The 13,368-nt window shown below is 30.5% G+C and overlaps 1 protein-coding gene across 1 annotated transcript in view; it reads right to left on the reverse strand.

The window, feature by feature from the left end:
* LOC109064296 (titin-like) overlaps positions 1–13,368 on the reverse strand; it is a 44,909-nt gene that overhangs the window by 9,758 nt on the left and 21,783 nt on the right. Inside the window, exons 70-122 of the mRNA XM_042741963.1 lie at positions 13,304–13,351; positions 13,115–13,162; positions 12,975–13,022; positions 12,830–12,886; positions 12,681–12,725; positions 12,423–12,467; positions 12,293–12,337; positions 12,141–12,188; positions 11,996–12,043; positions 11,835–11,882; positions 11,714–11,758; positions 11,579–11,626; positions 11,436–11,483; positions 11,064–11,111; positions 10,948–10,995; positions 10,776–10,817; positions 10,614–10,661; positions 10,302–10,343; positions 10,134–10,181; positions 9,816–9,857; positions 9,650–9,697; positions 9,336–9,377; positions 9,167–9,214; positions 8,852–8,893; positions 8,684–8,731; positions 8,372–8,413; positions 8,207–8,254; positions 7,722–7,769; positions 7,403–7,453; positions 7,233–7,280; positions 6,925–6,966; positions 6,760–6,807; positions 5,951–6,001; positions 5,783–5,830; positions 5,469–5,510; positions 5,301–5,348; positions 4,984–5,025; positions 4,816–4,863; positions 4,022–4,063; positions 3,853–3,900; positions 3,542–3,583; positions 3,062–3,103; positions 2,894–2,941; positions 2,574–2,624; positions 2,406–2,453; positions 2,096–2,137; positions 1,449–1,496; positions 1,143–1,184; positions 978–1,025; positions 665–706; positions 497–544; positions 182–223; positions 14–61 (exon numbers count right to left, since the gene is read on the reverse strand). Coding sequence (XP_042597897.1) covers positions 14–61; positions 182–223; positions 497–544; positions 665–706; positions 978–1,025; positions 1,143–1,184; positions 1,449–1,496; positions 2,096–2,137; positions 2,406–2,453; positions 2,574–2,624; positions 2,894–2,941; positions 3,062–3,103; positions 3,542–3,583; positions 3,853–3,900; positions 4,022–4,063; positions 4,816–4,863; positions 4,984–5,025; positions 5,301–5,348; positions 5,469–5,510; positions 5,783–5,830; positions 5,951–6,001; positions 6,760–6,807; positions 6,925–6,966; positions 7,233–7,280; positions 7,403–7,453; positions 7,722–7,769; positions 8,207–8,254; positions 8,372–8,413; positions 8,684–8,731; positions 8,852–8,893; positions 9,167–9,214; positions 9,336–9,377; positions 9,650–9,697; positions 9,816–9,857; positions 10,134–10,181; positions 10,302–10,343; positions 10,614–10,661; positions 10,776–10,817; positions 10,948–10,995; positions 11,064–11,111; positions 11,436–11,483; positions 11,579–11,626; positions 11,714–11,758; positions 11,835–11,882; positions 11,996–12,043; positions 12,141–12,188; positions 12,293–12,337; positions 12,423–12,467; positions 12,681–12,725; positions 12,830–12,886; positions 12,975–13,022; positions 13,115–13,162; positions 13,304–13,351 — 2,454 coding nt within the window. The remainder of the gene's footprint in view (positions 1–13; positions 62–181; positions 224–496; positions 545–664; positions 707–977; positions 1,026–1,142; positions 1,185–1,448; positions 1,497–2,095; positions 2,138–2,405; positions 2,454–2,573; positions 2,625–2,893; positions 2,942–3,061; positions 3,104–3,541; positions 3,584–3,852; positions 3,901–4,021; positions 4,064–4,815; positions 4,864–4,983; positions 5,026–5,300; positions 5,349–5,468; positions 5,511–5,782; positions 5,831–5,950; positions 6,002–6,759; positions 6,808–6,924; positions 6,967–7,232; positions 7,281–7,402; positions 7,454–7,721; positions 7,770–8,206; positions 8,255–8,371; positions 8,414–8,683; positions 8,732–8,851; positions 8,894–9,166; positions 9,215–9,335; positions 9,378–9,649; positions 9,698–9,815; positions 9,858–10,133; positions 10,182–10,301; positions 10,344–10,613; positions 10,662–10,775; positions 10,818–10,947; positions 10,996–11,063; positions 11,112–11,435; positions 11,484–11,578; positions 11,627–11,713; positions 11,759–11,834; positions 11,883–11,995; positions 12,044–12,140; positions 12,189–12,292; positions 12,338–12,422; positions 12,468–12,680; positions 12,726–12,829; positions 12,887–12,974; positions 13,023–13,114; positions 13,163–13,303; positions 13,352–13,368) is intronic.

The raw sequence follows: 13,368 nt of genomic DNA on the forward strand, positions 1-13,368 counted from the left end.
CTGATATTCATACCTTTCTTTACAGAAACAGGTGTAACTTTTTCCTTGAGGACTTCAGCCTCTGAAATAATGAAAATATTTACAGAATAAGAAAACTTTAGTATCATCATTGAGTTTGAGTAAATTTGAGATTAGTCTTTAATTTGAGCACATATCAAGCCACAATATCGGTAACTCTTACCTTTCTTTTCAGGGGCTGGTTTAGGTTTCTCCTTGATAACTTCTGAAATTTTCAAAATATAAACATATTTAGAGATGTCTAAATACATATGATATAGTATCAATATACTCCTATAAACCTCTAAAAGGCTTACAATGAAAGCACACATTATCAGTCTGTATTGAAAAACAACAACAACTGTTTGGGGTTTTGGTTCATAAGTCTTTTCTTTAGGAACTTCAGGCTCTTTAAAACAATATTTTTTTCATGTATAATTTTATCACTATACAGTGGAAAGTGACAACATATGCAGGAGCATTTCACTGATATTCATACCTTTCTTTACAGAAACTGGTGTTACTTTCTCTTTGATGACTTCAGACTCTGAAATAATGAAAATATTTACAGAATGAGAAAACTTTAGTATTATCATTGAGTTTGAGTAAATTTGAGATTAGTCTTTAATTTGAGCACATATCAAGCCACAATATCGGTAACTCTTACCTTTCTTTTCAGGGGCTGGTTTAGGTTTCTCCTTGATGACTTCTGAAATTTTTAAAATATAAACATTTTCAGAGATGTCTAAATACATATAATACAGTATCAATATACTCCTATAAACCTCTAAAAGGCTTACAGAAAGCACACATTATCGGTCTGTATTGAAAAACTACAACAACTGTTTGGGGTTTTGGTTCATGAGCATTTTCTTTAGGAACTTCAGGCTCTATAAAACAATATTTTTTTCATGTATAATTTTATCACTATACAGTGGAAGGTGACAACATATGCAGGAGGATTTCACTGATATTCATACCTTTCTTTACAGAAACTGGTGTTACTTTCTCCTTGATGACTTCAGCCTCTGAAATAATGAAAATATTTACAGAATAAGAAAACTTTAGTATCATTGAGTTTGAGTAAAGTTGAGATTAGTCTTTAATTTGAGCACATATCAAGCCACAATATCGGTAACTCTTACCTTTCTTTTCAGGGGCTGGTTTAGGTTTCTCCTTGATGACTTCTGAAATTTTTAAAAAATAAACATATTCAGAGATGTCTAAATACATATAATACAGTATCAATGTACTTCTATAAACCTCTAAAAAGTTTACAATAAAAGCACACATTATTGGTCTGTATTGAAAAACAACAACAACTGTTTGGGGTTTTGGTTCATGAGCCTTTTCTTCAGGCTCTATAAAACAATATTTTTTTATGTGATAATTTTATCATTATACAGTGGAAAGTGACAACATATGCATGAAGATTTCACTGATATTCATACCTTTCTTTACAGAAACAGGTGTAACTTTTTCCTTGAGGACTTCAGCCTCTGAAATAATGAAAATATTTACAGAATGAGAAAACTTTAGTATCATCATTGAGTTTGAGTAAATTTGAGATTAGTCTTTAATTTGAGGACATATCATGCCACAATATCGGTAACTCTTACCTTTCTTTTCAGGGGCTGATTTAGGTTTCTCCATGATGACTTCCGAAATTTCTAGAAAATAAACATATTCAGAGATGATAAAATACATATAATACAGTATCAATATACAGTACTCCAATAAACCTGTAAAAAGTTAACAATGAAAGCACACATTATCGTCTGTGTTGAAAAAAAAACTTTTTGAGGTTTTGGTTCATGGGCCTTTTCTTTAGGAACTTCAGGCTTTATAAAACAATATTTTTTTCATGTATAATTTTATCACTATACAGTGGAAAGTAACAACATATGCATGCCGATTTTACTGATATTCATACCTTTCTTTAATTTAAAAGGTGTAACTTTCTCCTTGATGACTTCAGCCTCTGAAATAATGAAAATATTTACAGAATGAGAAAACTTTAGTATCATCGAGTTTGAGTAGATTTCAGATTATTTTTCAATTTGAGCACAAATCAAGCCACAATATCGGTAACTCTTACCTTTCTTTTCAGGGGCTGGTTTAGGTTTCTCCTTGATGACTTCTGAATTTTTAAAAAAATAAACATATTCAGAGATGAAAAAAATACATACAGTATAATATAATATCAATGTACTCCAATAAACGTTTAAAAAGTTAACAATGAAAGCACTCATTATCGGTCTGTGTTGAAAAAAATTTTTTTTGGAGTTTTGGTTCATGGGCTTTTTCTTTAGGAAATTCAGGCTTTATAAAACAATATTTTTTTCATGTGATAATTTTATCACTATACAGTAGAAAGTGACAACATATTATTTCACTGATATTCATACCTTTCTTTACAGAAACTGGTTTAACTTTCTCCTTGATAACTTCAGCCTCTGAAATAATGAAAATATTTACAGAATGAGAAAACTTTAGTATCATCATTGAGTTTGAGTAAATTTGAGATTAGTCTTTAATTTGAGGACATATCATGCCACAATATCGGTAACTCTTACCTTTCTTTTCAGGGGCTGATTTAGGTTTCTCCTTGATGACTTCTGAAATTTCTAAAAAAATAAACATATTCAGAGATGATAAAATACATATAATACAGTATCAATATACAGTACTCCAATAAACCTCTAAAAAGTTTACAATGAAAGCACACATTATCGGTCTGTGTTGAAAAAATAAAAACATTTTGGGGTTTTGGTTCAAGGGCCTTTTCTTTTAGGAACTTCAGGCTCTATAAAACAATATTTTTTCATGTGATCATTTTATCACTATACAGTGTAAAGTGACAACATATGGAGGAGGATTTCACTGATATTCATACCTTTCTTTACAGGAGCCGGTTTAACTTTGTCCTTGATGACTTCAGCCTCTGAAATAATGAAAATATTTACAGAATGAGAGAACTTTAGCATCATCATTAAATTTGAGTAAATTTGTGATTAGTCTTTAATTTGAGCACATATCAAGCCACAATATCGGTAACTCTTACCTTTCTTTTCAGGGGCAGGTTTAGGTTTCTCCTTGATGACTTCTAAAATTTTTAAAATGTAAACATATTCAGAGATGTCTAAATACATATAATACAGTAACAATGTACTCCAATAAACCTCTAAAAAGTTTACAGTGAAAGCACACATTATCGGTCTGTGTTGAAAAAACAATAACACCTTTTTGGAGTTTTGGTTAATGGGCCTCTTCTTTAGGAACTTCAGGCTTTATAAAACAAATTTTTTTCATGTATAATTTTATTACTATACAGTGGAAAGTAACAACATATGCATGAGGATTTCACTGATATTCATACATTTCTTTACAGAAAACTGGTGTAACTTTCTCCTTGATGACTTCAGCCTCTGAAATAATGAAATATTTACAGAATGAGAAAACTTTAGTATCATCGAGTTTGAGTAGATTTCAGATTAGTTTTTAATTTGAGCACAAATCAAGCCACAATATTGGTAACGCTTACCTTTCTTTTCAGGGGCTGGTTTAGGTTTCTCCTTGATGACTTCTGAATTTTTAAAAAAATAAACATATTCAGAGATGAAAAAAATACATATAATATAGTATCAATGTACTCCAATAAACGTTTAAAAAGTTAACAATGAAAGCACTCATTATCGGTCTGTGTTACAAAAAAACTTTTTGGAGTTTTGGTTCATGGGCTTTTTCTTTAGGAAATTCAGGCTTTATAAAACAATATTTTTTTCATGTGATAATTTTATCACTATACAGTAGAAAGTGACAACATATGCAAGATTATTTCACTGATATTCATACCTTTCTTTACAGAAACAGGTGTAACTTTCTCCTTGATGACTTCTGCCTCTGAAATAATGAAAATATTTACAGAATGAGAAAACTTTAGTATCATCATTGAATTTGAGTAAATTTGAGATTAGTCTTTAATTTGAGCACATATCAAAGCCACGATGTCATTAACTCTTACCTTTCTTTTCAGGCGCTGGTTTAGGTTTCTCCTTTACGACTTCTGAAATTTTCAAAATATAAACATATTCTTATATGTCTAAAATACATACAGTATAATACAGTATCAATGTACTCCAATAAACCTGTAAAAAGTTAACAATGAAAGCACACATTATCGTTTGTGTTGAAAAAAAAACTTTTTGAGGTTTTGGTTCATGGGCCTTTTCTTTAGGAACTTCAGGCTTTATAAAACAATATTTTTTTCATGTATAATTTTATCACTATACAGTGGAAAGTAACAACATATGCATGAGGATTTCACTGATATTCATACCTTTCTTTACATTGGTGTAACTTTCTCCTTGATGACTTCAGCCTCTGAAATAATGAAAATATTTACAGAATGAGAAAACTTTAGTATCATCGAGTTTGAGTAGATTTCAGATTAGTTTTCAATTTGAGCACAAATCAAGCCACAATATCGGTAACTCTTACCTTTCTTTTCAGGGGCTGGTTTAGGTTTCTCCTTGATGACTTCTGAATTTTTTTTTAAATAAACATATTCAGAGATGAAAAAAATACATACAGTATAATATAATATCAATGTACTCCAATAAACGTTTAAAAAGTTAACAATGAAAGCACTCATTATCGGTCTGTGTTGAAAAAATTTTTTTTTTGGAGTTTTGGTTCATGGGCTTTTTCTTTAGGAAATTCAGGCTTTATAAAACAATATTTTTTTCATGTGATAATTTTATCACTATACAGTAGAAAGTGACAACATATGCAAGATTATTTCACTGATATTCATACCTTTCTTTACAGAAACTGGTTTAACTTTCTCCTTGATAACTTCAGCCTCTGAAATAATGAAAATATTTACAGAATGAGAAAACTTTAGTATCATCATTGAATTTGAGTAAATTCGAGATTAGTCTTTAATTTGAGCACATATCAAACCACGATATCATTAACTCTTACCTTTCTTTTCAGGCGCTGGTTTAGGTTTCTCCTTTATGACTTCTGAAAATTTTCAAAAAATATAAACATATTCTCATATGTCTAAATACATACAGTATAATACAGTATCAATGTACTCCAATAAACCTTTAAAAAGTTAACAATGAAAGCACACATTATCGTCTGTGTTGAAAAAAAAACATTTTGAGGTTTTGGTTCATGGGCCTTTTCTTTAGGAACTTCAGGCATTATAAAACAATTTTTTTTAATGTGATAATTTTATCACTATACAGTGGAAAGTAGCAACATATGCAGGAGGATTTCACTGATATTCATACCTTTCTTTACAGAAACTGGTGTAATTTTCTCCTTGATGACTTCAGCCTCTGAAATAATGAAAATATTTACAGAATGAGAAAACATTAGTATCATCATCGAGTTTGAGTAAATTTGAGATTAGTTTTTAATTTGAGCACATATCAAGCCACAATATCGGTAACTCTTACCTTTCTTTTCAGGCGCTGGTTTAGGTTTCTCCTTGATGACTTCTGAATTTTTAAAAATATAAACATATTCAGAGATGATAAAATACATATAATACAGTATCAATGTACTCCAATAAACCTCTAAAACTTAACAATGAAAGCACAAATTATCGGTCTGTATTGAAAAACAACAACAACTGTTTGGGGTTTTGGTTCATGAGCCTTTTCTTTAGGAACTTCAGGCTCTATAAAACAATATTTTTTCATGTGATCATTTTATCATTATACAGTGGAAAGTGACAACATATGCAGGAGGATTTCACTGATATTCATACCTTTCTTTACAGGAGCTGGTTTAACTTTCTCCTTGATGACTTCAGCCTCTGAAATAATGAAAATATTTACAGAGTGAGAAAACTTTAGTATCATCATTGAGTTTGAGTAAATTTGAGATTAGTCTTTAATTTGAGGACATATCAAGCCACAATATCGGTAACTCTTACCTTTCTTTTCAGGGGCTGATTTAGGTTTCTCCTTGATGACTTCTGAAATTTCTAAACAATAAACATATTCAGAGATGATAAAATACATATAAAACAGTATCAATATACAGTACTCCAATAAACCACTAAAAAGTTTACAATGAAAGCACACATTATCGGTCTGTGTTGAAAAAAAAACATTTTTGGGTTTTTTTTTAGGGGGTTTTTTTTTTTGGGATTTTGGGTCTATATAAAAATATTTTTTTTTGTGTTATTTTTTTATCACTATACTGTGGAGAGTGACAACATATTGAGGAGGATTTCACTGATATTCATACCTCTCTTTACAGGAGCTGGTTTAACTTTCTCCTTGATGACTTCAGCCTCTGAAATAATGAAAATATTTACAGAATGAGAAAACTTTAGTATCATCATTGAGTTTGAGTAAATTTGAGATTAGTCTTTAATTTGAGGACATATCAAGCCACAATATCAGTAACTCTTACCTTTCTTTTCAGGCGCTGGTTTAGGTTTCTCCTTATGACTTCTGAAATTGTTAAAATATAAACTTATTCAGAGATGTCTAAATACATATAATACATTATCAATATACTCCTATAAACCTCTAAAAAGTTTATAATGAAAGGACATATTATTGGTCTGTGTTGAAAATTTTTTTTTTTGGGGGGGGGGGGGGGGGGGGGTTTGTTTCATGGGCATTTTCTTTAAGAACTTCAGACTCTATAATAAAAATTTTTTCAAGTGATAATTTTATCACTATACAGTGGAAGGTGACAACATATGCAGGAGGATTTCACTGATATTCATACCTTTCTTTACAGAAACTGGTGTTACTTTCTCCTTGATGACTTCAGCCTCTGAAATAATGAAAATATTTACAGAATAAGAAAACTTTAGTATCATTGAGTTTGAGTAAAGTTGAGATTAGTCTTTAATTTGAGCACATATCAAGCCACAATATCGGTAACTCTTACCTTTCTTTTCAGGCGCTGGTTTAGGTTTCTCCTTGATGACTTCTGAAATTTTTTAAAAAATAAACATATTCAGAGATGTCTAAATACATATAATACAGTATCAATGTACTTCTATAAACCTCTAAAAAGTTTACAATAAAAGCACACATTATTGGTCTGTATTGAAAAACAACAACAACTGTTTGGGGTTTTTGCTTCATGAGCCTTTTCTTCAGGCTCTATAAAACAATATTTTTTTATGTGATAATTTTATCACTATACAGTGGAAGGTGACAACATATGCAGGAAGATTTAATTGATATTCATACCTTTCTTTACAGAAACAGGTGTAACTTTTTCCTTGAGGACTTCAGCCTCTAATATAAAATGAAAATATTTACAGAATGAGAAAACTTTAGTATCATCATTGAGTTTGAGTAAATTTGAGATTAGTCTTTAATTTGAGGACATATCATGCCACAATATCGGTAACTCTTACCTTTCTTTTCAGAGGCTGATTTAGGTTTCTCCTTGATGACTTCTGAAATTTCTAAAAAATAAACATATTCAGAGATGATAAAATACATATAATACAGTATCAATATACAGTACTCCAATAAACCTCTAAAAAGTTTGCAATGAAAGCACACATTATCGGTCTGTGTTGAAAAAATAAAAACATTTTGGGGTTTTGGTTCAAGGGCCTTTTCTTTTAGGAACTTCAGGCTCTATAAAACAATATTTTTTCATGTGATCATTTTATCACTATACTGTGTAAAGTGACAACATATGGAGGAGGATTTCACTGATATTCATACCTTTCTTTACAGGAGCCGGTTTAACTTTCTCCTTGATGACTTCAGCCTCTGAAATAATGAAAATATTTACAGAATGAGAGAACTTTAGCATCATCATTAAATTTGAGTAAATTTGTGATTAGTCTTTAATTTGAGCACATATCAAGCCCCACAATATCGGTAACTCTTACCTTTCTTTTCAGGGGCAGGTTTAGGTTTCTCCTTATGACTTCTAAAATTTTTAAAATGTAAACATATTCAGAGATGTCTAAATACATATAATACAGTAACAATGTACTCCAATAAACCTCTAAAAAGTTTACAGTGAAAGCACACATTATCGGTCTGTGTTGAAAAAACAATAACACCTTTTTGGAGTTTTGGTTAATGGGCCTCTTCTTTAGGAACTTCAGGCTTTATAAAACAATGTTTTTTTCATGTATAATTTTATTACTATACAGTGGAAAGTAACAACATATGCATGAGGATTTCACTGATATTCATACCTTTCTTTACAGAAACTGGTGTAACTTTCTCCTTGATGACTTCAGCCTCTGAAATAATGAAAATATTTACAGAATGAGAAAACTTTAGTATCATCGAGTTTGAGTAGATTTCAGATTAGTTTTTAATTTGAGCACAAATCAAGCAACAATATTGGTAACGCTTACCTTTCTTTTCAGGGGCTGGTTTAGGTTTCTCCTTGATGACTTCTGAATTTTTTAAAAAATAAACATATTCAGAGATGAAAAAAATACATATAATATAGTATCAATGTACTCCATTAAACGTTTAAAAAGTTAACAATGAAAGCACTCATTATCGGTCTGTGTTACAAAAAAACTTTTTGGAGTTTTGGTTCATGGGCTTTTTTCTTTAGGAAATTCAGGCTTTATAAAACAATATTTTTTTCATGTGATAATTTTATCACTATTCAGTAGAAAGTGACAACATATGCAAGATTATTTCACTGATATTCATACCTTTCTTTACAGAAACTGGTGTAACTTTCTCCTTGATGACTTCTGCCTCTGAAATAATGAAAATATTTACAGAATGAGAAAACTTTAGTATCATCATTGAATTTGAGTAAATTTGAGATTAGTCTTTAATTTGAGCACATATCAAACCACGATATCATTAACTCTTACCTTTCTTTTCAGGCGCTGGTTTAGGTTTCTCCTTTACGACTTCTGAAATTTTCAAAATATAAACATATTCTCATATGTCTAAATACATACAGTATAATACAGTATCAATGTACTCCAATAAACCTTTAAAAAGTTAACAATGAAAGCACTCATTATCGGTCTGTGTTACAAAAAAACTTTTTGGAGTTTTGGTTCATGGGCTTTTTCTTTAGGAAATTCAGGCTTTATAAAACAATATTTTTTTCATGTGATAATTTTATCACTATTCAGTAGAAAGTGACAACATATGCAAGATTATTTCACTGATATTCATACCTTTCTTTACAGAAACTGGTGTAACTTTCTCCTTGATGACTTCTGCCTCTGAAATAATGAAAAATATTTACAGAATGAGAAAACTTTAGTATCATCATTGAATTTGAGTAAATTTGAGATTAGTCTTTAATTTGAGCACATATCAAACCACGATGTCATTAACTCTTACCTTTCTTTTCAGGCGCTGGTTTAGGTTTCTCCTTTACGACTTCTGAAATTTTCAAAATATAAACATATTCTTACATGTCTAAATACATACAGTATAATACAGTATCAATGTACTCCAATAAACCTGTAAAAAGTTAACAATGAAAGCACACATTATCGTCTGTGTTGAAAAAAAAACTTTTTGAGGTTTTGGTTCATGGGCCTTTTCTTTAGGAACTTCAGGCTTTATAAAACAATATTTTTTTCATGTATAATTTTATCACTATACAGTGGAAAGTAACAACATATGCATGAGGATTTCACTGATATTCATACCTTTCTTTACAGAAACTGGTGTAACTTTCTCCTTGATGACTTCAGCCTCTGAAATAATGAAAATATTTACAGAATGAGAAAACTTTAGTATCATCGAGTTTGAGTAGATTTCAGATTATTTTTCAATTTGAGCACAAATCAAGCCACAATATCGGTAACCTCTTACCTTTCTTTTCAGGGGCTGGTTTAGGTTTCTCCTTGATGACTTCTGAATTTTTTTTTTAAATAAACATATTCAGAGATGAAAAAAATACATACAGTATAATATAATATCAATGTACTCCAATAAACGTTTAAAAAGTTAACAATGAAAGCACTCATTATCGGTCTGTGTTGAAAAAAAAACTTTTTGGAGTTTTGGTTCATGGGCTTTTTCTTTAGGAAATTCAGGCTTTATAAAACAATATTTTTTTCATGTGATAATTTTATCACTATAGAGTAGAAAGTGACAACATATGCAAGATTATTTCACTGATATTCATACCTTTCTTTACAGAAACTGTTGTAACTTTCTCCTTGATGACTTCTGCCTCTGAAATAATGAAAATATTTACAGAATGAGAAAACTTTAGTATCATCATTGAATTTGAGTAAATTTGAGATTAGTCTTTAATTTGAGCACATATCAAACCACGATATCATTAACTCTTACCTTTCTTTTCAGGCGCTGGTTTAGGTTTCTCCTTTATGACTTCTAATTTTCAAAATATAAACATATTCTCATATGTCTAAATACATACAGTATAATACAGTATCAATGTACTCCAATAAACCTTTAAAAAGTTAACAATGAAAGCACACATTATCGTCTGTGTTGAAAAAAAAACTTTTTGAGGTTTTGGTTCATGGGCCTTTTCTTTAGGAACTTCAGGCATTATAAAACAATTTTTTTTAATGTGATAATTTTATCACTATACAGTGGAAAGTAGCAACATATGCAGGAGGATTTCACTGATATTCATACCTTTCTTTACAGAAACTGGTGTAATTTTCTCCTTGATGACTTCATCCTCTGAAATAATGAAAATATTTACAGAATGAGTGTAGTATAATAATTGAGTTTGAGTAAATTTGAGATTAGTTTTTAATTTGAGCACAAATCAAGCCACAATATCATAACCCTTACCTTTCTTTTCAGGCGCTGGTTTAGGTTTCTCCTTGATGACTTCTGAAATGTAAAAAATATAAACATATTCAGAGATGATAAAATATATATACTACACTTTTAATGTACTAAACTGGGCAAAAAGTTTACATGAAGCACATATTATCAACCTGTGTTGAGAAAAAGAAATCACCTCTTTTGGGTTTTGGTTCAGGTCCCTTCGCTTTAGGAACTTTAGGCTCTATAAAACATTTTATCAGTATAGAGTTGTGTAACAGCAACACACGCTGATTTCACAAACACACATACCTTTCTTTACAGGAGCTGGTTTAACTTTGTCCTTGATGACTTCAGCCTCTAAAAAAATTAATAATGGAGAAATATTTAGTGGGGACTATTTTTTTAAACAATCTTAGTTTTTTCCTCATTGATAATGTTAATTTAATTGTTATCAGTAAATCTTCTTCTCAGGGGCGGATTTTACTTTCTTTTTGATGACTTCTGCTTCAAAAAATTTGAAAATACAAATATTTGGAGAAAACAATATACATATATTAGAGTTTTATACTAATCTTCAAGGGGGAAAGTATTACAATATTACTCTAAACTGCCAGGATAAAAAGTTTACATTACTTTTTTTAAAAAATGACATTATCTTCCTGGGTTGGGAAATAAGCTCACCTTTTTTGGGTCTTGATTCAGGAGCCTTTTCTTTAGGAACTTCAGGCTCTACAAAACAGTATTTTTTTCATGTGATAATTCAATCATTATACAGGGGAAAATGACAACATATGCAGAATGATTGAATTAAAAGATTTTCTTACCTTTCTTTACAGGAGCTGGTTTAACTTTCTCCTTGATGACTTCAGTCTCTGAAATGGCAATGGTAATATTTAGAGATCCTTAACACGGGATAAAATTACACCATGTAAAAAATAAATAAAAAACTCTTACTGTACCTTTCTTTTCAGGGGCTGGTTTAGCTTTCTCCTTGACTTCAGCCTCTGAAAAGATAAACTTTTTTTAGCATAAACCTTTTTCTCATTGATAGTGTTCATTTAAAATCAAACATAATCAAACCTTTCTTCTCAGGGGCTGGTTTTACTTTCTCCTTGATGACTTCAGGGACTAAAATTGTAAAAAAAAAAAAAAAACATTTAGAGAAAACAAAATGCATATATTAGAGTTTTATACTAATCCGCAAGGGGGAAAGTTTACATTAATATTATGTGCAAACTCACCTCTTTTGGGTTTTGGTTCAGGAGCTTTTTCTTTAGGAACTTCAGGCTCTATAAAACAGTATTTTTTCCATGTGATAACTGTGTCATTATACAGCGGTAACAGGAAGGCAACAGTAACACATTGCGATTTCATTGACAGCCATACCTTTCTTAACAGGAGCTGGTTTAACTTTCTCCTTGATGACTTCAGCCTCTGAAATAGCAATGATAATGAGAGATAATATAAGAGATTGTAAATATATTTATGAGAAAATTATAACGTCATCTTTAACACCACTAAAAAGATTGAACTCTTACCTTTTTTCTCAGGGGCTGGTTTAGCCTTTTCCTTGACTTCAGGCTCTAACATGATGATAACATAAAAGCATTAGCATTTACTTAAAATCAGGGACTTTTATGGCTTTATTCTTATGAAAAATTGCAGTACCTTTCTTTGGTGCTGGTTTTGGTTTTTCTTTAGTTATCTCAGGTGCTGCAAAGCATGAAGGTTTAACTTCAGATGTTATCTTTAAAATAGCAGCTGTGATGTTATAAGTTAACACATAAGTTGTCAAATATCCTGTAATACACATTTCTGTAATACTAGCAAAGCAAGCATATAAACGAGCCATGATTGACTGTTTTTGCCAACATCTATTGATATGTTGATAAATCAGCAGTATTAGGTCATATACTAAATGTGTACCTTTTTCTTTAGGGACTAGTTTCGCCCTTTCTTTTGGAGCTTCAACTGAAAGGTTTTAGAAGATAAAATAAAATGTTTCAGAGCAAAACCCTTAAAAACTTAAACAGATTAAAATCACACAGATTACCAGAAAAACACACATATAATACCTCTCTTTGCAGGTTCTGGTGTTGCTTCAAGTGTCTTTTCTTTAGGAACCTCTGGCTCTGTAAAACCGAATGGTTTGTTGTGATAAATGATCATCATACATTATCAAATCATCAATTTGTGCAGATTTTTTAACTGAATCCTTACCTTTCTTTATAGGAGCTGGTTTAACTTTCTCCTCAATAATTTCCACCTCTACAATGATGATAATATACAAATATTTATATATTATTTCTATCACATTTTGCTTATTAAAATTCAAACTGATAGTTAACAGTTAATCAGACCTTTCTTCTTAGGGACAGGTTTAGCTTTCTCTTTGATGACTTCAGCCTCTACAAAACAGAAAACAGAAGAATATTTCAGTTTCATGTTAACCAGTTAAAGTTTTTTTTTTGTTGTTGCTATAGATTGACCATATTTTTTGGGTAAAAGTTTACAATGCAAAAAGAACTGAGAGGGAAAAAAAAACTCACCTATTTTGTGTTTCCGTTCAGGAGCCTTTTCTCTAACAGCATCAGGCTCTTTAAAACAGTGTTTG

The sequence above is a fragment of the Cyprinus carpio genome, chromosome B17, assembly GCF_018340385.1.
Source record: "Cyprinus carpio isolate SPL01 chromosome B17, ASM1834038v1, whole genome shotgun sequence".
NCBI classification, from domain to species: Eukaryota; Metazoa; Chordata; class Actinopteri; order Cypriniformes; family Cyprinidae; genus Cyprinus; species Cyprinus carpio.